At 32.4% G+C, this 25,767-nt stretch overlaps 1 protein-coding gene across 1 annotated transcript in view; it reads right to left on the bottom strand.

Moving 5' to 3' along the window:
• LOC117123165 (dihydrolipoyllysine-residue acetyltransferase component of pyruvate dehydrogenase complex, mitochondrial-like) overlaps nucleotides 1–22,992 on the bottom strand; it is a gene marked incomplete at its 5' end in the record, with an annotated part of 33,853 nt that extends 10,861 nt beyond the window's left edge. Inside the window, 2 exons of the mRNA XM_033269016.1 lie at nucleotides 12,285–12,365; nucleotides 22,911–22,992. Of these exons, the coding sequence (XP_033124907.1) occupies nucleotides 12,285–12,365; nucleotides 22,911–22,992 (163 nt within the window). The remainder of the gene's footprint in view (nucleotides 1–12,284; nucleotides 12,366–22,910) is intronic.
• Between the last annotated feature and the right edge of the window lie 2,775 nt (nucleotides 22,993–25,767).

The following is a 25,767-nucleotide window of genomic DNA, read 5'->3' on the forward strand; positions in this document are numbered from 1 at the left end:
GAATTCCTGGACCTGCCACTGTATACCTAATAGGAGAAAGTATTAAGAATAGATACCACTTTAATGGTACTCTCAAACTCTAAAACTGCAATTTTTTTAAAGCAGTGTTTCTTGACAAAAAGATCGGCCTGATGGGAGTCTACGGTATTTATCGATGGGGATACTACAACTCCTGGATCTTCTCAGACGCACCATTGGTGTAGGGCTTTGAGACACTAAGATTTTTAGTCATGAAATCCCCATTCTCAAAGGCTCATGGTTTCCAATCTGTATTTAGAGAGAGCATTTGCTATTGGATGATAAATAATTTTTATAGGGAATGTTGGCTGGCATTAGCAATTGCTATACACGCTTTTTACCAGATTTTATTTATATTAAAGCAATTTTAGAAAAGTAATACTACTCTCGATGCTTAAGAGATTGTATTAATAAAGCTGTATATCTATAAAACATTGGAAGGCAAAGATAATGTAGTTGGAATTGGGGGATGGATTGCGGTATTTTAAGTGCTTACTTCAAGTAAGAAGATGCTTTTTATTTAATTCATTAATTTTCATCTAAAATATTTGAAATGAATACCAAATTATTAAATATTTATTATATATACTTTTTATATCCTTCACATCCAAGAGCAAGTACACTCGCCAATTACGGGATGGGTGGATGTGCTACAGTATGTCTCTTTATGTTGATTTTTTCAATGATGAAAAAAAAAATCCTAGTCTTACACTTGAACTACAGTATGACCAGGGAACTGAAACACAGACATCAATGATGATGTTGATGCTGATAATGATGATGATGATGATGATAACAATGACGATGATGGTGTTGATGATGAAAAAGATGGTTCCAAGTGGATATTGGCCCACGATGGTATTTAAAGCACAATAAAATTGAATTGAAAATGCTGATGATGATGATGATCAAAATGCTGAAGATGTAGATGGTGATGAAGATTATAATGATAATGATAATGGTGATATGATGAATATAACAATGTCGATGTCTGATGGTGGTGAAAATGCTGGTGGTGAAGAAGATGATGGCAATGATGATGATAATGATTATGAGGATGACCATGATGTAGGTAATATAACAATTTAAATCATGATGACGGCAAAAATGATGATCTTGTGATTTGTTGCCTGATAAACTAAAAAAAAATTGATAAAATTATTTTAAAATAATGTGAACAACACATGCAAAGAAATAAAAACTTCTCTTGAATGTAGGTGTCAATTATTATCATCACTTTAATTAGACAACTGTGAATGTAAATCTGTAATCATTTTCAGATTACAATACGTGGCCTTATTAACAACAAAAACACTCCAAAATTACGAACAAAATAATAACAGTAATTGATAGTTGTTTATCTTGAAGTGGGATAAAAAATATTAATCTTTGGAATTAATGGGGATGAAATTAAAAGGTCGTTCCAGAAAATGTGGTCACTTACTGTTAGTTGATGACTATAAAAAGCGTACACAAGAAATATTGATTCGATGGTGACACAATAATTGGAATGAAAACCGTACTAAAGAATTTGTACTGACAGATAAACGTTGAAGGTTAAAACACTGAAAATATTTAAAATGTTTTGAAAATTGGCAAAAAATTTTCTTAGAAATAATTTGTCATTTCAGTTGATCAAAGACAAGAAACAAAAAATATGTTTCACTTAATTTTTCTTGAATGTTCTGATTATCGTATCCTTCTAAATTAGATGGTTCTTGAGGTGGTTTTTTTTTTTCATTTATGCAATATGTTACATGAAAAATACAATAAATACCTCCATGTGAGCATTAAATATACATTTTAGTTTTTGTGATACATATTTAAATTGAGATTTACAGAATTTGTAGTCAATGGACCTTTCTACTAAGCCCCGCCCCTTGGATACGGTTGCTATGGTGACACAAAACATCAGTGTAAAAACATACGCTAACATGTAACTTTGTGGGACAACATGTGTGTTGGACGCTCGTATTCCTGACCCTCTTCTGATGGGTCAGTTAAGTTTGATTGACAATGTGGTAGGGGTTTAGCCAGAAAAATGAAATAGGCTGTCCAAAACTTGCTTTAGTTTAATGCAACATTTGATAAACTCAAAGAATATAAAGAATTTGCTAAAGGTAGATCAGGTCCAACTAGGGTAGAAGTGGCCGTCCTAAATAACTGTTGGCCATCCAAAAGACGGCCGGACAGCTCGCTGAATAAGCCCTTGCATTCTGGAAAGGTCTATTAACGGTTGTGGCTCTGACTCCCAACTTTGGGCTTGGGGATTTGAAATCCTCGCTGTTCAAGTCATTTGCAACCTTAAAAAAGACACTTTATGTTTGTCCCTCTCTACCTAGAAGTATAAATGGATATCGGCACATACTGGAAAAATGAAACAGATTTAACAGTGCGGGAGAAGTGCCGAACCCCCTACAGCCTTGCACAGTTTGGTTCAAGCACCATCAGAAAGAGAGATGTGCACTCCGACCTTAGATCATTTACTTTAGTTCAGTACAACTCAATTTAACCTTAAGCTGTTTGGAGATGTTTTAAAGGTATTAGGCTAAAAGATTTTTTTTTTATTAAGTTTTGTTTTTGGGTGAGCTTAAGCCACTAATACAACTGGTTGAGGTACTTATTGATACCTGACAAAAAAGATAGAGCACTTGGTCACAGACTTTCTGTACTATGGCCTGTTACGTATAGCCTTTTGAGTTTGTAAATGAAACTTGATGATTTGATTAATTAATGAAGAATTAATATATATGAGGTCTAGGCTTATGAGGTATAGAAAGTGCATGCTATAAGAATTTACAATGCGTTCAATTACCGATTTCATTACATTAATGTTATGAATAAATAATATTAACAAGTAATAGAAATCATTTGCCAGTCATCGTGTATACGTGCATGCGATACCTTGTACGTGGGCGTTATTTGGCAAAACACCAACCATGACCCATTGTATTCATCATTGATTTATATATTTATATAATTACAAGAGAAACATTTATATGCTAATAAATATCAATAAATAAGATAATGACAATTCTAAATGATGAGAAATTGTGGTAGCTAGGTGATACAGAAAATATTTATATTTTGGAAATGACGATTACGTGCACCGAGAAGTAATGTTCCATGACAGCGCAATAGTAAAGTTCATATCAAGAAGACCCACGCACAATAAAGTGATCAATATTATTATTATATTATTTGAGATCATCTCCTTGTCTTGAATTCATAACATCATCTACTTAATAAGTGATTTTTTAAAAAATGAACAGGAAAACTAAAAAATGAGAAAATCCATAAATTTGAATTAGGAGGCAAATAGAAAATGATATTAGTTTAGTCATCATGCAATAAAAGTTAGAATATTTTTCAACCAAACATGTTTATCTTTATTAAGTAGGTTTTAATTAGTCATGATATTTCTTATAGGCAGTGGGGTAACGCCCATGAGCTCTCGGCGGGACAAAGTCTTATAGAGATATGTATACTTTATATAGAGTTTATTTTATCCATTGTCAATAATGTAAATCATTTTTATTAATATTTTTCTTTCTTTGTTATGCTTTTTACCTGTAGTTTTATCAAACTGTATTTTCTTTTTAATGTATGTGAGCGATAAAAATGACGAGCTTTGCTGGGATGGCATACAATCATTAAACATAATAATAATAATAATAGAAATTGCAAATTGCAAGTGAAGTGCTGCGAAGTACAACTGCATATAAATGTTCTTCGAACAAAATTATTTATGCGAGTCAAGTGAAAATAATGAATAATAAAAATATAACAAGTAATAAGAGACACGACCCATTGTCTATATTAGAACACTTCTCATTGGGTAACAAAGTCGAAATTTTTCATTTTTGTCAAAAAGTGTCTATAGTGGTGAATTATGGTTTAGGTTTTTTTTAATAAAGTTTCAAAAATTTCTATGTATGTGGAAAATATAGTTGATTACCAAATGTTACAATTTTTATTTTGAAGACTGCATGGTCTAGGAAGTGTACATTTTTTTATGGGGCAAGTTTCCAAGGCCGGGTTTTCTAGGGGCGAGTTGACTGCCAAAGAGTGCGAGCCAGCGTGTTATTTGATCACAAGACATCACAAGTGTGAGCCAGCGAGCCATGATGTCACGACAATAGATACAAGACGTTAACGAGTTGTGCAAGGTATCGGCTGAGATTTGTGGAGTACAATTCAAAAAACAACTATAGGTCTAATTATGAATTATTGTGATGTTAAATAGAGAATGTTAGCTATCAAGGAGCGACGTTGTTTTTCATTGGGACCTTCGTCCCTTCAAGGCTAGGCCTATAACATCCTAGCTAGTCTAGGCCTAGAGTAGGATAAGGCTAGCCTAGACTACTCCTAGCGCTGTCAAGACGAGTCCGAGTTTACACCTTACCTCTTTCACATGCAATATTGTGGTTCAGAAATCAAATTAGCAAAAATATTTAAAAACATAGAAGCGTAACATATTTAAAATACATAAAAGTCTATTTAGATGGGTCAACAATTTGTGATACATTTTCAAAAAAGTAGTACAGTACTAATCAAACTTTATTACCGTATACATTGTAGACTATTATTACAGTATTAGGGGTGTATAAAGTTGGAAATGTCACATCCATTTTTTTTTTAATCTACCCCCTCCCCATAAAAAACATTTTGAACAGTAAATGTCCTGTGGTGTTTATTAAAATAAAATTATGGTACAGTAAAAATTATAGTTTTCTGATTGTAATATAGATGCCAAATTTAATATAAAAACAAAGGTACATGGATGATGAAATAATAAAAAAGTTAAAGATTCTGCCTGTTTTAGTACAAAATTTTTTGTTGACTTAAAAAATAGGGTTACAATTTTAACATGCAATTTAACTTTTATGTCTTGAATATTTAATATTTCACATATTGTCTATGTTTTATCGAGGGTCCTTAATGACCAATTCCTGCAGGAACTGAATAGGTCACCCTCTTTAAAAATGGTAATAAATAAATAATTATAACAATAATAATAATAATGAGAATGATGATAATAATATAGGTGGGCATTTAATTTGTGGATGTGAATAATATAAAAACAACAAACAGATTAACATTGCAACTCTGTCCATTTTATTTCTTCCATTTCAAACAAATGACTACTGTATATTCCAGGATGGTTTTTTTTTTTGTATATTAAATGAAGTAGTGTAATCACTAAAATCGAAAAATTGTTTAGCGAATTTGGCCCTCAGATGGCGTGCGTTTGGCCGTTGCGAAGACTGCCAACTATCTGGCAACACTGTATAGGCCTAGAAATCGGCGTTCTGCTGAGTGCCCGCTGACAGACGATTGTTTCGGGGTTGGCTAGGCCTTGTCAGGGTGGGCCAGGGTCATGTGACAATAAAATAAACTGATGTAAGGAAATGGTTTGATTTTTGTATTGACCTATAAGGTATGGTCATATTATATACATTATTATTTATACTAAAATATTGTTTTTAACGCTTTTATGGTGTTTCAATTGTGCCTCGTACATTCTATTGTCTACGGTTGTCATACCTTGCAGTCGCGACATGCGGACATTGGTATGTGTGGGTTAGTCTACAAACGTCGCCTAAAGTAATTAATTTTACTCGGCAGAATGAAAGGAAACTCCGCTTTTCAGTCATTTAGGCCCTTGTTTTTTGACAAACAATGACCTTTCAGAGGTCAAATTGCTGTCAAGAATATGAATTGGCTGGTTCGCAGCAAATACTTAAAGTCAGGCTCCGGAGGAAAACAATTTTTTGATATGTTGTACAACTGATTTTTCTAAGACAGAAAAAAGTTGTTGTAAGCAAGAATCAAAAGATACTATAAAATCTAACATTGTCTAATTTGGTAAGTTTTATGATGTACAAATGTGATATCTTAATTCATTTCATACGTTTATTCGACCAATTTGCACAGTTAAAACAGGTGCAAGACTACATTGCAGACACATGCATATTATGCAATAATTTTACTATAAAAAATTGTGAGTTGGCTGTTTCATTAATAAATATTAATAATTTACACATACTTAAAAACAGTAATAAAATGAACTACTTTTCTAAGGGTATATTTACGTTCTAAGGATTTATAATCTTAGCTTTTCTTATTTCGTACAATGAACCTAATAATAATGAGTTTTGAATTTATATAAAATTAAAGGTAAAGTTAGAAGAATAACCCATAACTCGCAGCATCATTGTGCTGGAGTGTGTATAGGCTGGTCTGCGACTACATAATCGCCTTAAAAAGGCACTTATACTTTATACTTAGCTACAGGGGCTGAAATGAACCACAGCATCGGAGTAACCCCCTACTCTTCAAAAACATGCAATGGGTTCTTTAAAGTACACACAAGCCAGATATGTACAATGGACCACCATTTAAAGTCCTTATCCGAGAAAACTTGTTCTACCAACTGCAACCCTGGGCAATGAAGAGCTCAAACCAGCGCCAATGTTAAGGTTGTAGTTAGCGATGCACCCGCCTTTCCACTCAGCCACTTGACTCACCAATATAAACAAGGCTCAGTAAAAAAAGAATTTTAACCCCATTTCTCTAGTTTAAAATATTAACAAATCTGTATTTTATTAGCCTGGGTTCCACGCCCTAATTCTGGGTTACTCACTCTTTATTGCACTTAGTGCGTGCCATACCTAATTTAATTGGCATCCCATACTCAATTTCTTTTTTTTTTTCGGATTAGGGCCTGGGCAAACGATTCATGCGTACGATTTCCCACATAAAATTTGATGTAGGATATCGTATGCATGACTGATTTTGTAAATCATGTGATTGGCTTACTTCATGCATATTAATTAATCTTGGTAAATTTTCAAAATTGAAGATGTGGATATCTCGACTAGGACAAGCTAACCAGCTCCCTTCTGCCTACCTACTTGAATTAAAACAGTTAGTATATAGTTCTGGTCTGCTGAGAACGACTATGGACAGATAACCGTAGTAGGCTATACTTACAGAACCTTGCTCTCCGCTAGCTGCTACACAGATTTAGGCCTTTATGGTAGAATATTGTTAAAAAGGTAGGCCTCTGTAAGTAAGAACTTAAAAATAGGCCAAGCCTCTACTAGGCTAGCCAGAGGCCTGGGTCATCCTCCTGGAAAGTTAAAGTGTTGTTGTATTTGTAATGGTATGCCATCTAGTCTAAGCTTAATTGTCATTGCCAAAATTAGTCTTACTAGGGTCTATTCTAAATATTTTAGGCCTGTTTTATTAAGGAGGACTATTTTCAGTCATGCCTAACTAGTCGACGGGAGTGACTCAGTTTAGTGGCTCCAAAATTATGAACATTTGATTGGTTGAAATTGTTTATTTTGGTCCGCCCATTTATCCAAATACAGAATATAAGATTACGTCATTCTTTTGGCATCCTGGTGCCTGCATTCAGTGTTTTACAAGTCGCTTATTCCGTCTCTAAATTAACTTTCTCGTTGGTGGTGCTGTCCAGAATGAGAAAAATAATAAAAAATAAGAGATTTGTGGCAAGTCTAGCATTTTATTAATCATTCCCAATTTTTTTGTAAAACGCACCATTAGTGTTTTAAGCAATATCCAAACTATCACATTTTATTTAACAGAAAAATGTGACATGCTTAAATAAGGTCATGATGACATCACATCATGACCATATATAGGCACATCATGACTATATATGGAAATTGTTAACAGCTTGCCTCCAGCTTATCCATGTCTGTTTGACGCGCACAATGAATCGCTTTTTAATGATGATCCATTCACACTGCCACCGACAATCATCAGGCGGCGTCGCCCGACACTCCAAGGAGAGGATTTGGATTCGTCGTTCAACAGTCTTATCATCAAACACTGGATTTTGAACCTCGTAGCATTTGCCCCGCTTTGGTATCAATACTTAATAGTGCATGATAGTATAATTACAAAAATAAGAAATTAAAATTAATGAATCAAACGAATTCGAAAGTTTGTTGGAATTAATTTACTAAATCTCTATTGTATTATTCTAAGAATTGTCCTATATCTGTTAATGAACAGAATATTGTGAAAATATATTTAATTTAGTCCATATTGTCCGTGCTGATGAGCCCTAATTTGATGTGGTTCGTATCACAACTAAATTGATACACCACAACTAGGCCAGCAAGTTTAAGCAAACAATTTAATTACATCTCAAAAGAATTTCATCTGGTTCTTTATGTAAATATTAAAGACTTTTTATTTTAGAACCAGTGTAGATGAGAAATTTCTTAGTTACCTCAGTACAGCTTGTTTACTGTCATACAACATAAACGATAGAGGGCGTAAATCAAGATCATTGTTGGGATTTAAAGGCCAATCCCATCAAAAAATTATAACAGTCTGAAGGAAGATGTAGTGTGTACCAGGAACGTAAGTGGCGTAATTAAGAAAATATCTTATCTCCGTCGATTCTAAGAAAATAAAGAACAAATCTGGAAATTGAGTGGAGTCGAATAGATTGGTGAAAGATGCTTGCCTCCCAATGCCAGGATCTTGGGTTCAATTCCTGTCAGTGTTACAGATTTTTCCTCACAACCAAAACAACCCTACTCCCCAATTGTGTGTGTGTGTGTGTGTATGTTTGTCTTGTGAAAAAGATTGTCACCTACATTGATATATTCACTATTGACAATCCTTATTGCACGTTTGTGCAAAAATAAATTAATTAAATAAATAAATTTTGTAATTCTCACCAACTCATTTTATGTTTTAGCTATTATTTACTTTACAACATTTTTTTTTCAAATGTAATAAAAATCTAAAAAAACTAATGAAATTCAGATTTTTGAGCAGTGCAGGAAACATCACAAATTCACCAAATAATAATTCACAATATTTATGTATTAAAAATTTTCAGAACAGATTGCAAGGCCACAGAAAAAATTATTATGTTTGGTATGAAAATGTTTATAATCCTTTAATGTTTTATGATTTCATCGATATTAATATTATTTTTCTTGCTATCAATCTAGATTTCAATTCTAAACATTATTTTAGAGTTTTTTACAACACTGTCAATATATAAAAAAAAAATTAAATTCTTTGTATTATATTGATATACATTGCATTCTTTATTGGAAAAAAATATTGGAAAACCCTTCAAAACTCATAACACTCACATCAATGACAACTTTATGGGGTCATCAAAAACATCTTTAAACACACACCCAACTTTAAGGGGTCATCTAAAGGGTTGAGGTTGTCTTTTGTATTTGTCTATTAAAAGCCAATTTAAATTTGGTCTTCCCTGTGGTCACTTTGATGCTCTACGACTTTCATCATGTTTTTTTAACAGAAGCAATATGAGGTAATATTAAAATCAGTCCATACCGATGAAAACTCTACTTTTAAGTTACAGTATTTTGTGATTCTGACTAACTGTCCATATGAGTCTTGCCATCCCAAGCATACTGTCCAGGGTTTGGGGAGAAAAAAAATGTAATGTATTCTCCACATATTAGTAGACTCTAAAATTGATTAAATAAGCCTTTGAAACCCCTAAATTGTCAAATTTGGACCACTTTCGAAACCTTTAAATCGAAGCTCGACCACACCCACTTTGCTTTCATCGGGAAAATCTGACCTCGGCCCCCCCAGACCCGTCGGGCAAATCCTGTCCACGACAAGGTCGTTGGATCAGTGATTGAAAAATATATAATAATATAATGATATTTATTTGATTGCCAAGCCCTAAAATTATGGTCTAAAAGCACAATATGGACCATGCTAAGTAACAAAAACTTAGCCTGTGAACCTTTATACCAGGTATTTTTTATTCCGAGACTCGGACCGAGGCTCTAGTCGGCCTAATAAATTAAAATCTTTAAAGTTAGTCTCAGAATATTGCCTCTTAATTACCCGAGTATCATTTGCCTGTAAATGACCCATCATTTTATAAGCTTATAATGTGAAGAATACAAGTATATTAAAGATCATTATATTCATATTTTCCACATTATAAGCTTTAAAATGATGGGCCATTTACTGGAATCCACTTACTACTGCCAAAGTTATGAGTAAAAGTATTATGGCTCCTCTGTAATAAAGTATACAATACAGCCACATGCCCAGTTTATTAATAACATAGCAACAGAATGCTGGTTTTGGGATGACAAGCCTCAAATTTTGTTTGAATATCCTAGTAATTAAATTTATCCATTGTGAAAAAAAAAAAATAATTGTGACCTATACATTAAATATTTTTAATTGGTGCCAATAGGTACAGTGGATGCTTATCTATGCAAAAAATTGCCAAAATTTTGCATAAACACTGATTACTGTATATTGGGACTAGTCAACATTTCATATATTTTACAATATTCCATGATTTTCCTATTTCCATAATTTTCCATAGTTAATTTGTTTAAAATTTAATTTACTTCTTTTGACATTTTCAATACCATGGTGTCATTCTCCCAAGAGCCACATAAATCTATTATACATGTATTTGCAAAAACAAAAATTGATTGCTTTTTCAAAATATTAGCTTTCAACAGAATATCAGAACAAGAAAAAATTTTCCCTCGCCATAAACAGACATAAATAATATCATTTTCATAAACTTTTGCATGCATTTAATTTCTGGCCGCAGATATAAGAATTAATGCAGTACAACATCTAATCAAATTTACTTTATATTCTTGATTTGGGCTAATATTAACTTCTATGGTGAGCCAAGACTTTTTATACCTCGTTTTGTGAACCAACCATCCACTTATAGATTGTTAATAGAATAAAGGTTGTTAATAGTCATTGTTGACGTTATCACTATCATTTGCACTGAATTTTCATGTCCCGGACTGACTATTAATTCGACATAGTGCCTCCTATTTTTTTGTGTCTCATGTGCAAAAAGCTAAAAGTTAAGTGTGAATTTACTACATCTACCGCAATAGAATATTTCGTTGCTAGACTAAACTATGACCGCATACAGTGAACGAACAAAAACCTTCAAAAATTGCCTGAAGCCCGCTTGGGGTGAAGGCAATAATGGCTCCTTCGGCTTAAATCTCCTATAGTGTACTCAAAACCTATATTTCCTTATTAGTGCAACTGCCACCATGAAAAAATAACAAAATTATTAAAAAAATTATTGGTAATATTTTCATGCATGTCACGACCATATAATTTACTTAAGACAATATATAGTATTTTATTATTTACTTTTAATTAACCAGAAACAACACTTTTATTCAAGGTCAAACAAATCAGGTTTTCAGGTCACATAACTTGCAAATCAAAAGTTATCTGTTATTTCCCATGACCTTTGGCCTCATTACTTCATTGCCATCCACTTATTTGTAGTAGACTTCACCATTACCAAGATTACAGGTAATGCCTTAGTACTGAATTGTGTATTATGGGCTTTCATTATTGCCTACTGATTCATACTGTTGGGATCAACTTGTCTTCTCGTTTTCCTTCCGAATATAAAACTTCAGTAAAAACAACAGTAGCCATCCTTGTTGATTTATTGGAATATGCACGCCATCACCACACATTCTTTTTCAATAACGTAATAATTTCATATTGTATTAACACCTGGTATTTTCTTAGGTCTTCACTTCCTAAGGATACCTGCCTGCTAGGTTTATTACAGCGCTATAAGCTGCCCAAATTATTGATCAACTGTAGAGGAGCATCTCCCAATTATGAACCTCCCAATTACAAACTCTCGATTTTAGGAACTCGATTTGCAGTGATGATGTCATTAAAAACACTTAAAATCGCATCTAAAAATCTTCACAAACAATATAAAATGTTAAATCAGAAGAAAGCAAAGCTTTACAGCAAAAAATATTAATTGTTTTGAGCTGAGATATCCACCATTTGAGCTCATACTTGTTGAGGCAGCTACTGTACAATAGGAATAGAGAATCTCACTTCGTTCATTGGGGCATTATACTATGGTTCAAACTAGTGTGGTAAACTAATTCAAAGAGAAGAGAATAATATACCAATTGTTTTTACTATTAATGGTCATGTTTTCATTCAGAATTCACTTAAGATGAATACTTCACAGTGATTACAGATAATTTAGGCTTCTGTGTATTATCTTGATGCAAAAAACAATAAAACCCAAGTCATATTTCGTGGCCTATCTACCTCACCACTAAAATGCCATGAAAATCCGAACTCTCTGAATTACAAACTTCCTCAATTACGATCTATCTTCGGGGGAGGGGAACGTAATTGGGAGATGTTACAGTATGTGGTTGCGAAGCTTTTCTTACCTGGAATTCTTGAGGACGAAGTTTTCCTTCTCTAGCTTTTTCTGCCAAACTTTTGACATCATTGCTAATACTTGATAAACCCTGCAATGTACCAAAAAAAAAACCAATTAATGTTATAATGTATCAATTAATGTTATTATGTAACAATTATGCAAATTCTATGATGCAACATTGAACAAAGACATGAATATTGCCCACCAATGATTGTATCATCTAGGAAAATTTAAAGTACGGAAACGATGATCTTTTCATTTTTTACCAAAGCGTTATCCAATTAGTGATTTCTTTCGGTGGATTGGTGTGATTCAAGCCATACTAAAAGGAACTTAGAAATTATAAAACAGTTAAGGAAGTCTATAAAATAACAGAATTAAACGTAAAACATTCAAAGAAATTACTGAAGCTGCTATTTTAAATAAAATGTATGATATAATCAATGATAATAACCACCTACTTCACAATATCAGTTTTAGCAGATCTGGTAGAATTTTTACCTCATTAACATAACAAGACTCATTTATTCCTAGTGCAACGATAGATTTGTTAGATAGTTTATTCTTTTGCTCTATTAATACTTTTTCATATTTTCAGTGTGTGCTATTTTGTGCAATCTGTGCTTCATATCTTATATTTTAAGCAATTAATGTAAAAACAATAGCCTAGAATTACAATGAGTTCTGTACAACTTGAATTGGTCTTTTACACACGAACCAAAAAAGATCAAGCCAACAGCGCACTATATAAAATAAATAGTGCACAGTTGGTGATAGGTAATAACATTGGGAGTTGCAGTGACGACGTCACGATTGACTTAAAACAGTATATTATAAAAGCAAATTTCATGTATCATATTCATTAATGACCCATAAAATAAACTTGAACTTGACTGTCTTCACGCACACAGTTAATTGGTCTCTTGAGAAGAATGTGTGAAATAAAGGGAAATGATGAACACAAAATTATGTATTCCAGAAAAATATAATTTTAATCGACCATCTTTACAGATTGTATTAACAATATAATCTGTAATCGATAAATAAATATTTGAGAATTCAACAGTTTCCTTGAAACTTGCACAAAAATAACCATAAGACACAAGAGGCTGTTAATACTAGTGAAGTGGCAAGTATTCTAGGAAACCAATTCCTAATTAATTAACTGTCAAATATAGTTCTTTGATGAATTTCACATACATTCCTGCAAGTATTGGCCGTTCCCGTGTCAGATACGACTGCTACAATACATTCACAGAGTTGTTTGTCATTTTGTTATGTGATTCGGCCAAGATGAGATTCTAATTTAGTAACTCCACCGCTAATTGAAGATAATCATTGTTCTTATTTCATTCTGCTTGAACATTAAATAATTCTCACATTACACAAGAGGCAAATCAACACTGGCTATTTTTAAGTTTCCTAGTATGACACTTAAAGTCTTGTCCAGACTATCAAATTTTTAAGTGACAAAAACATGTGACATGCCTAAATATGGTCATGATGACATCACATCATGACCATATATCAGCACATGATATATAAATAAAGCCCTGTCTAGACTATCATATTTTATGTGACATAAACATGTGACGTGCCTAAATATGGTAATGATGACATCACATCCTATCAGCACATGATATATAAACAAAGACTATCATATTTTATGTGACATAAACATGTGACATTCCTAAATATGGTCCAGATGACATCACAATACAATAGCTTTATTTTTTTTTTAAATTACAATGAGAACAGAAATTTAGGAAGTGGACTTTTTTGGGAAAAAATTGGGATTTCCAGATTCCATTCCAGTATAAAGCTGTATTTTTTTTTTTTTTTTTTTTTTTTTAATTATCTCTACACTGATTTTAACTCTTATTGATATCTTTCTCTAAATAATTGCTTCTTTGAATGAAATTTTGATATTTGATACATCCTTCCTCAATTTAGCCTTTGGTTGCTAAGAAAGTTTATCTGGCTGTTATTTTTATTGGATTTATAATTTTAGAGTTTGAAGAAAAGATACCGAGATATTTATATCTCATACTGAGTTTCTATGTCAGAAAGAATTTTAAAAATTTAAAATCAAATAGAAAAACAAAAATAGCTGTAATTTATTTTTAGACAACTCTTCATTTACAATGGATTAATTATTTATAACATCATTCACTATTAATCACCTCCTTGATATTTGCACAATGCAATATTCTAAAGCACTGTTTGTGTGGTTTTATTGTTATGAGCTTGTTGTTCTAATTGGTATTCTCATGGGGAAGTTTAATGTTCTGTGTTCTACTATAACACGTTTTTTAAAATCCAATTTTCTAATTTGATCCTTTTATCTAGTTTTTTTTTTTTCCAAGGTTAACTGCTAGCTTTGTGAAATATTTAATAAATGTGATTTGTAAAACAAAACAAGCAATAAAATTTGCATGTATTCATATTTCATGAGTTTGATCAATATTACTTGAAAGGCATTAAATGTATTCAGTGGCTTTTTTTAAAAGTGGGAGGGGGGAGAGATGCAGAACATTTCTGGAAAAGGAGAAGGAAAACCCATACCACATCATTCCCTCACCTTGCATCCCCAACCAAACCTCCCATCCCTCTCTACACACATAGATATATTCCATTGAAAGCTAGAGTAGGCACTCCATAAGGCGGGCACTCACTACATCTTACGATGGTCATACGACCGTCGCATGACAAATCACCGCTGCCTCCCGCGAGCGATAGACAATGCAATGTCTGCTGATTGTCAGTGGCAGTCTGAACAGATCCTCATTAAAAAATCTGTCCGTTGGTTCCGCGTCGTCGCATGCGTTCATCATTGCGTTGCCGTCACACACACCGAGTACCCGTAAACTAAAAAGGGTCTTTCTTCAATTATTATGTACAATTCCACTAATAGGCCATGGGGTGAAGCTCAAAAGACGTCTAGAAAACGAATTCCGTTCCGATCTTTTCAACATAAAAAATTTAGGCCTACAATAGTTAAGTAATGTCTTGAATCAAATATAGAAAGTTCGACCAAAATATCTTCTGCAATTTTAAGAAAATTACCGTTTTATTACATTCATAGGCTACTGGTCGTCGGAAAACACACCGCGACACAGCGGTGTAGAAGCACGTCGCGATCATACCATGAGTGTCTACTTGCGTCAACTCGCATGAAATCGCGTCATTTTAGGTCAAATCTTGTCAAGTAATGTCAGATTGCATCAGTACACGTCAATTCGCGTCAACTTACAGTATAATTATTAATGAGAAATTTCAACAAAAAAACTTATTTTATTATTGTAATTGCAATTCTTTGATATTCTTTTCAAAACAATAATTGTGTAACAATTTAAAGAAAATGTATTAGTATTTTGTCTTCTTTTGACTCCTGTGGTCTTCCTTTTGACAATGTGTCTGCATGTTCCCTCTATGTGTACTAAAGTACACACTTCATTCTCACAGTATTTTTACATTCATATTCCTTTTTTAAAATTATTGTATTTATTTTACTTTCAAATTGTAATAAAAGATTAAGTGTGGGGAAATTTAAACTTGATGCATTTTTATGATGTGCATGGATGTATATTTGTTTGTAAACTCCAGTTGACACATGTTGGGACACATTTTATTAAATAGAAATTTAAATTTAATACTGTAATATGAAAATTCATATTTATTTCTCAAATATCCTGAGAGCTTCTCCTCCCTTCCTCAGTGCTTGCTTATACAATATATAACTCTATATTTATGTACATGTTATACATCTTAATAAAAGCTTCTTGCGCTCTAGTGAGTCCGTTACTTTTTAAATTCTCTATATAATACAGTACTTAATAAATAAATACAGTGAAGTGTTTCGCAGTCCTTTGTCATTGTGTGATTATTCTCATGGTTCTATAAGTTCTCAAGGGTTACACCGTTACATTATACAGAATTTTTTTTAAACTTTTGTACATCATACATAATAAATAAAAATAGATGCTTTACATACTCCTGTGTCACTGTGTGTTAAGTCTCAGGGTTCTGAAGTTCTTACATTCTCAAGGGTCACACGGTTACGTTACCTTTTTTAAATTTTCTATATTATACATAATAATGATGAAATAAGAAACACATCAAATCTCAATCAAACAAATCATCTTGGTAAATTTCGTCTAGGTATTCATCGTCTGCAAAGTGAGCATCTTCATTCATGGTGTCTTTATCATCTCTGTTCTGACAGTTTGTACATTGACAAAGATCAGAGCATTTCATGTTCATTTTATTGCACTGACATCTGCCTTGATTGTCTTACAATCGCATTTGATGATCTCCATTAAACTATGCCTACTATATTATTTAAAATAATACAATTTTAATTGATAAGATTAATTTTTACATGAACAAATAATTCATACTTAAACAATATTTTAAATTTAAATATAATGACATTAACGAATAAATAACAATAATTAAATGTGTACATAGTATCTGATGATGACATAATTAATGTTCCCTGATGATGACATAATTAATGTCGAAATATTGAATCCCAACACGATGGCGTGTATTTCAATACTTGGAGTATGTATTAAACTTTCTTACATAGTATCTATCACTCCTACAATAACAAGATTAATATTTTTCAATCTTATATAATCAATTTTTTATAGCCGGAGTTAGTTTCGACCTAGGCAAACCTTTGCTAAAAAGGTACACTTTCTCCATCAAAAGGCTTTTTCTATGAATGGAATGACCTGTTCGAAGCACGAACTCCTGTAGCCCAAACCCAGTACCGTTACAATTTGCAATCATACGGGAAATCCACTCAGGAAGCTAAGTGGGGTAGGGCCTGCACAGTCAGCACCATTTTTTTAAAGAATATTTTTAATATATTGTACAATGTGTAAGGTACTGATGGGACTACACTAAACTTGGTAATGATAACTTATCATTGCTATCGATTTCGTGTCGATGTAACGATGATAGCAAACAGGGTGGAAGCCAAAGTAAGGATGTTGTCTTATCACATCATCCTGGCCGTATGTCTTTCCCTCATCCAAGAAGAGGCATATCCTAGTTCCGACACAAGTTTGTCAGCTATAATTCGGTTATGACTGTCTAAAACTATCCAAAATTTGATACAAGTAACAATCTTCAAGAATCTGGTTGCTGCAACTAGAATTAAAGTTTCATTAGCGATTTATTCGCGGTGAAAACAACACACCGGCACACTGTCCGTCGCTAGTCGCCATGTAGTTGTTTACTGTTGTTGGTTGTACCACAACACGTGAAGTTATTGTAACAAAATCAATTTAATAGTAGACTAAATATATTATTCTATAATTAAAATACAAACTATATCTAATTAATTAATTAGTTTGCAAATAATAAACTACGTATCAAAAATACAATATTCGAATGAGTAGAGTGACGTTTACAAAATGTCGTGTGCTAATCTAGCGCAAAGAATTTTCAATTTCGTAAGTTTAAATGTCATTTTCTCGTATTTGCAGAAGTTCTGACGGTCAAACTTTTTTTTGGTGCTTTTAAATATTATTATAATAATTATCATAATGAGTGAAAGTATTATGAAAATTTCGGAACGGGACTGAACGTTAGGATTTTCACCCCATGGCCTATAAAGTTATAATGATCTACAGTATTCATTAGTTTTCCAGACAGACAGAAAGCAGACAGACAAACAGAAAGTAGTGAATATATAACTTCCTTGGCAGAGATAATAGTCAATGTTGCAATCATTCAGGCTTTGTGATTGGTCGTTTATTGTATCTATTCGTAACCAAATTTTCAACTGAAGAAAGTGCATTCTAAATAGGGTCGAACTACTGTACACATATCTTAGCCCTATCTTGGCTAGAGAGCGTGGAGAGTGTCCAGTATCTATGTACCAAATCTCAGGCTTTCAAAACACAAATTTAGGGACAAGCAAAATGATGGTAAGTCTTGAGACTGCAAGAAATGAAAAAGAAACTTCCCAAACAAAGCAAAATTACTGAAACTCGAGCATTTCTGAGGTAATCTAAATGTTATTCTATCTGTTATTCAGGATATTTATTGAAAAATAAAACCCGAAAATGTGAAAAAAGTGATGTGAAAGCGTACTCTACTACTAATGCACGGGTATAAAAAAATTGAAATCGATGGTTAAAGATATGGTGTGATAATATGAAAAACATGGTAAACGTATTTATGATACTCTCTGTTAAAGCTTTGGCTTATATCAATAAGTAAGAAACATGAATCGCAAAGAAAATAATTCAAACTATCATAATCCAATTTCAAATTTTATTGGTCCATCTTCAGGAATAATGTCAGTCTCTATTTAAAAAAAAAAAAAAAAGAAAATTGAAAAAAAAAAATCAAATTCATTTTCTAAATTGCTTTACTCTTACAGTAAGTTATTATTTTTCCATTGGAAAATTTGAAAGAAAAAATGTTTATGTCGTCAGTTAGTTACCAAATGCATGAATACAACCAATTGCAAATTTTTTTTTAACGTAGATTAGACTGGTAATCATTTATGGATTTTTTTTTTTTGTAAGAATCTTGTAAATTAGTACGAGCAAGATATTCTTTTTCTATTATCTGTGTTTTATTCTAAGTTGATAACAACTGTTGTATATCCATATAGTCATGATGTAGACTAGACTAGTAATCAAGTTATGGATTTTTTTTTTTTTTTTTTGTAAGAATCTTGAAAATTAGTGCAAGCAAGATAATTTTTTTTAACTGTTTTCCATGTCTTATCTGTGTTTTAATTTAAATTGATAATATTTTGGATCCTCTTAAAGCTGTACACACTAAAAACATTTCTTTGACAAAACAACTGTTGTATGCCCATATTCATGATGTGCCTATAATATGTTATATATGGTCATGATGTGATGTCATCATGACCATATTTAGTCATGTCACATGTTTGTGTCAAATCAAATTTGGTAGTATATATAGGACTTAAATGAGAAATTTCAATACTTTCATTAAATTTTTGGTAGTTTCTTTCTAGGTTTTTCTACAAACTTGTTAATTGTACCTGCAAAGTCATCATGACCTTATTAGGCATGAGACATGTTTTTGACCAATCAAATTTTATAGTCTGGACAAAGGCTTTAAATAAGTATTTCAAATACTTTAGTTACATTTTTGGTAGTTTTTTCTTCATTTTGCCACAAAATCATTAAACTATGCCTATATATGGTCATGATGTGATGTCATCATGACCTTATTTAGGCATACTACATGTTTTTGACCAATCAAATTTGATAGTCTTAAAAATCATCAACCAAACAAAAAAAAAAAAAAACAATGGAGGAGGAAGGGAGAAGGGGAATTCTCAATCTATGTTTCAAAAGTATCATATTAAAAGAATGTACACAGGAAACACATAAAATAAAATGTACAATTAAAATACAAAAAGATACAATACAGAAGATGTGATGCATCGAAAAGATGCGAACAGAAAATCAAAGCCAGTACATTCCTGATATTGTTAGGATTTTGATAGCTGCAGTTTACATGTTGCAGAATTCTATTTTTAGATTGGCATTTTAAGCACTCCTGAGTTGATTTTAATCGGAATTGCTTTCAATACTTTAACCACGTCATTATAAGTTTTTGGGGAACCCACGTAAAGACGCAAGACCTTTAAAATCCCTAAATTAGTCATACCGTAACCTTAGTATTCCGAATTAAAATTCTTTTGATACATTCTTCCGATGATATCTAATGGATTAAAATAGGCTATTGAGAGCCGAATGGAGAGATTAACTAAGCAAAGATACAGTCAGTTTATTCAGCGATACAACAAAATAAGTAACATCAAAAGTAATGGTAACCATTGCCTAAGTATTTTCCGGCCAATTAGACGTTGTGCTAGTCGCGTACCAGATTAGACTTCAGATTTAAAGAGACTGAAAGGTTAATCATAGCATAAGTAGTGTATATAAGGACTACAGCACATTGCATGTGCTGCAATTTTTTAAAGACTAAAACAGAGAACATGATTGTCATAGCGCCACTGAACGTTACATTCTGCTGTGGATATTGGCACTATATAAATCCTTGTTGATTGATAGAAGGACTGAATAAAACTGGCTGGATATTTGTCAAAACCAATATACATCATTATTTTCTTTTTCAGATGCTCAACTGGCCGTTACAGAGATATTAGTCGTTGCGTGTTATTGGTCATGCTCAGCTCTAAGCTTCAAATGACACTAAAATAATCAAGCAAGTAGCTAGAAATAAGTTTACCAATCTAATAAAAAAAAATTATGACCACTACTATAACTAATATTTTTAGAAACTAATCAGTTTTATTTTATTGCCATGACTGTAAAATAAGAACAATTATTAAAGAATACTTGGGACGAAATCAACTGCTCTAAATTAAATGCAATTCAACCAGCATTCCCTGGTATATAATGTGCATTTTTATATAAATGATAATCTAATTGTTATAACTTGCAACATTTTGACATTTTATCATGTAAATAGAATTCGAATGTTTAATCTAGTGAATTTAATTATTTTTCTAGTTTTGTAAATAGAATTAAAATGTTTTACCTAAATAATTTTATTTTTTAGAATTCTACAGTTTTGTATTTCTGTGTTTTAAATGTTTTTTTAATGTACTCTCATGTGATTCAGTGTTAATGCTGCCAATTGAAATTGAATAAAATTGACATTTAAATTGAATATATGGTATAGTAGATTATTAAAATAAGAAAGGGTATTACAAAGCCTCAAATTACTGTATCCCAGTTGACAATAACAAGAGATGGCGCTATTTGCCAAAGTACTGACAAAAAGTCAGTGCAACTTAGCGTAACATTGGAATGATCAAGGCTTGCCGGAGTAGCAACCATAAAATGGCAAGCACAATTTATCATATGGTTTAACAAAAAGAGACTATTTAATAATAGATAAATTACATCTCAAAAATAAAAATAAAAATTGAAATCACATGGAAAAAATAAATAAAAATATTTTTTTTTTCTTATTTAGCGAAACGATTTTACCAATAGCATCTGGCAGAGAAAATAAAAATAAAATTTTACTGATGAATTAAAATAAAATTTTATAGATGAATGTAAAGAGTGTTGTGATGATTGAACAAAAAATCTGGAGGGTTTGCTAGACACAAGGTCTTGCCTTACTATGAAAACCTTTAATTTTCTGGCAGAAACGTAATGATATATGCAAACACTACAGAAGGTAATATTATTTAAACGCCTTTTAATTAGCAAGATAAATTTCTTCACGTAATTTTCAGTTGAAAGCTATACATAGCTAATTGAAATGCAGAGAGCAACCAATTCAATTAAATTTATAAAATGTTCATGTTTATTACATTTACGTGACTGTATATTCTTAATTAAACAAAATATCCACTTGGCAAATTGTACAGTTTTTTGGTTGAGCAGATATTAGTTTTATAAATTAAACAGTTTTGGAAAATTGGTTACGGGTTTTCAGCTGCTAAATCTCAACACAATAAATATTTAATTGTAATCTACTGAACATATAAAAACTGAGGTTAAACAATGTCAGAGTAAAAAAACTACACCATGAGCATCAGAAAGAGACAATTACGAATAAAGTTTAAAAATAATAAAGTAACACTTAAGAAAATGATGCTTTGACTCCCTCATGGAATTACACTTGACTCACGAAAAGGCCGCCTTTAGTGGCCTTTTGCGAAGCTGTGAGGTACAGAGGTAGGTCCAGGTTTTTGCAGGAGGGGGAGCAGAAAGAAAGAAGGTATACTAATTATTATGCTCCTTCTACCGTACTATACTAAAGTAATTTGAATGTTGAATTCTCACATGTGTCTCTTGTAGCATGACAAGTCCTAGTCCAATATTTTTTACAACATTTTATGAACATAAATAGGAACTCAAAAAAAGCCAATAATGGTAATTAGACACTTAAATGAATGGTGCTACGATATATTTCTTCCAGATCTACGCACGCGTCTTGATGTTAAATCGTCACAAACTTTTGGACCTACTATTGACTAAGAAAATGAAACAATGATTGAGTTGAAACAACATTTTTTTAGGCATTATTTTTCTTTTAAGTATACTGTTCTTAATGCTTGATGAAATGCAGACAGAGAGTGTAAGCTATTGTTTATAAATACTGACCTCTGACATATGCATGTACACTTCAAACTATAAGATGTCTTACAAAGAAAACATACACAATGAACTGTGAGTTGTTCACTATACTGGTTCAAAGATGAAGGTACATTAGTTAAAATTAATAAGAATTGCATACTAAGCATGCAAGTAAAATGTCATTGGTGATGCAGGTACATGCATAACACAACATTAATTTGTGAACGTGCATAAGATGTCATTTCCATGTAGAGCAAGCAGTAAATAAAAACGTGAATAGTATGAAAAGATAGTGGGATGAAGCCAATAGGTGGCCACATATATCATTGGCGTCTCTAGACAAACACAGGAAACGTAAACAAATCGCTTGGGATCAAATTCCATTTTTGACAGCTTCCAGAAGATTGTTTAATTTCTGTGAGAAGAAATAAAAATTGCAAAAGTACATTTGACCTACATTACCATGTGAGGTCAGAGAATCTATTAATTTCTGGAGACAGTTTTACCTTTGAATTGGCGTTGAAGATAATTGGTGTAATTAGTCCATTGTCAGTCTGAACAGCAACAGAAAGATCCACTTGGTTGAACCTAGCAATGTAAAATCCAATTAAATCATCAGTGTTTATATAATAACTATTTATAATCATAATAAAGATACATAATGCAATATGTGGCAAAGACAAGACAAAGTGGTCACTCCTAAAAAAAAAAAAAAAAAGATTTTTTAAACAGTAAAATGAAAGTTATAAAAAAAAAAAGATTTTTAAACAGTAAAATGAAAGTTATAAAATATTAAAAGAATCATTTAGATCCAACATTTCGTTATGAAGTTACAGACATTTAAACATACAGCTGTTTAAAAAAAAGTATTTGAGAAATCAGCCTTCAAAGTTTACGATTTCGGACATTTCTCAGTCAGAGACAGTGAAGGAATTGTTAAAAAAAATGGTGAAAATAAGAACATACTGTGGCATGATATAAAGATTAGTTTAGTGCAATAAAATAGATTTCAAAAACTTTGACATTCTACCTGTTTTGGCTGGTCTAGCTTGTATTTGCTACATATACTTTGGCTTACAACATTAGTACTTTATATATAAAAAAAAAATAATGCTCAAACTAAGGAGGACGCAAAACCAAGCCTAACAAAGATGACCAAAACCACTGCACAGTTTTGCCAACACAGAGTACAATACATACAGTACAGTGGATATTAAAACCTGTCTAAAAAGAGGTCAAATAACAAGCAAACAAAAAATCTTAAAGAGATTATTGAATTGATAACTAAAAATGCAGAAATCTAATTCCTCCAATTATAGAGATTTGAGCCTATTATCAAATTTAATTAAGACAAAAAAACTGTTGTAAGCCCATATATAGTCATGACTTTCCTATATATCGTCATGATGTGATGTGATATTTAGGCACATCACATGTTTTTATCGAATAAAACAGGGCATTAGATCATCCGATTGCTATTTTTGTACCGAGACCTAGCAGACTAGTATATTCCTTGAATCCTCAATAAAGACGTTTTATGCAATATGCCGTAGAACCCCTCATTTTGGACACCCTTTTTAAGGGGACACCCCTAATTAAGGAGAAACTACGGCCAACTCCTATTCAGGAGGAACACCTATTAAGGGGGCACTTTTTTTGGTCCTGGAGGTGTCCCCTAATAATAGGGTTTCTACTGTACTTCATAATAAGTATACAAAATGAATGCTAATTAACATATATTCTCCATACCATGTTTTGATCATCATAAAATATAAATATATGAAACCTTGTATACTTGTGACAGAAAAATGATTATAATGGATACAAGAACTTTCAATTGGTTGTTCACTAAGCCCTGTCTCTTGGATACTGTTGCTAAGGTCCCACAAAACAACAGTCATTCGCAGAGAAACATGGCTGACTGTACAACCAACCGTGAATGCATCCCGTTTGCTAAAGAATTGAAAATGAATTTTCCATGGACAAATGAGAGTGACTCATTAATGTATAGAACTATACAGGAAAACGCAGTTGAAACGCCCGCAGGGGTCTCTGGGTTAAAAGACCCCATCTAACCAATCTAACCATGAGGGTTCCACAGGTGGGTGTGGAACTCTCTAGGGGAACTTGTACACCTCAATGGTGGTACCACCGAGAGCACGTTGAAATGAATAGAAACATTGATGACCCAATGGCCATTTCCACTAAGCCCTGCCCTTTAGATGTTCTTGCTAAAGTCCTAGAAAACGAAAGTGTAAAAACGTACGCAAACATTTTTCCTCGTCTAAACTCGCTAAATCTTTTGGCATACACTTAAGAGGAGTACTTAAATGGGGGATAATGGGTTAACAAAAAAAATTTAAGTGACATTTAAAATTTAAAAAATTCTGTTTTGTCCATTAAGAACAATTCTAGCAGAAATATTCATTGGTCTATTAGGCCGGGCACCCACTGCTCCCCGATGGTCGTTAGCCAACTCCATTTTATGGAGAATGCAACGCCACGACGCACGTGCAACAGATCATTTATAATGAGGGTCAGTTCAGACTGCCACCGGCAATCAGCAGAAAGTGTTGTGCCACTCAGCACTCGCAGAAAGCGGAGTTGGAATATCCAGCTTTTGTGTATTGACCTACATTTTTTGCAATAATAAAAAATATCTCATTTGTAAAGACAGTTGCATGCTTTTATGATGTGCATAATAACAGTATATAGAGCGCATAAAATTGATAGGCATCCTAATGTAATTAAATTAATAATTCATTTTTAATCAATTTTCATGTTTTGAATAGTGCCCATCAGTTTCAGAAAGAATTCCTTAAGGCAATTTTATTAATTTATATTGTCATTTGATGCAGAATCAACACAAATGCAACCTCTTTGCCTTGAGAGTATATTCCTAGTCAATCAACTAATTCACCATGACCCAATTTCTTTTAAATTATTCACGCTTCACCCATTTTTACTCCTGTATGAGTGGTGGGGGGGGGGAGAGGGGGAGTGTAGAGAGATAAATCTTGTTGAAAAACACAAGCAATGTTCTTTTTTGTTTTTGTTCTTTGCTTTTCCTTCCTTGTTTTACGTTTTATGTTTAAAGATTTGATGAAGATATGTTTAATTAAAGAAAAAGCACAACAGAATGTGATCATTATCTTTCTATATTTAATGATCGTTTGGTTGGAAGTCCAAAGACTTGCTTCCACACGATTAATAATAATAATAATAATAATAATAATAATAATAATAATAATAATAATAATACGTTTGTTTGTACAACAGAACAAAGGGCTTTTCCTCATTGCTATAATGAGAAATGAAGTTGAAATTACTGCAAAAAGAAAAGTTACTAAAAAGTAAAAGTTA

The sequence above is a fragment of the Anneissia japonica genome, unplaced genomic scaffold (assembly GCF_011630105.1).
Source record: "Anneissia japonica isolate Jap-2015-1 unplaced genomic scaffold, ASM1163010v1 scaffold560_len657749_cov147, whole genome shotgun sequence".
Lineage (NCBI taxonomy): Eukaryota > Metazoa > Echinodermata > Crinoidea > Comatulida > Comatulidae > Anneissia > Anneissia japonica.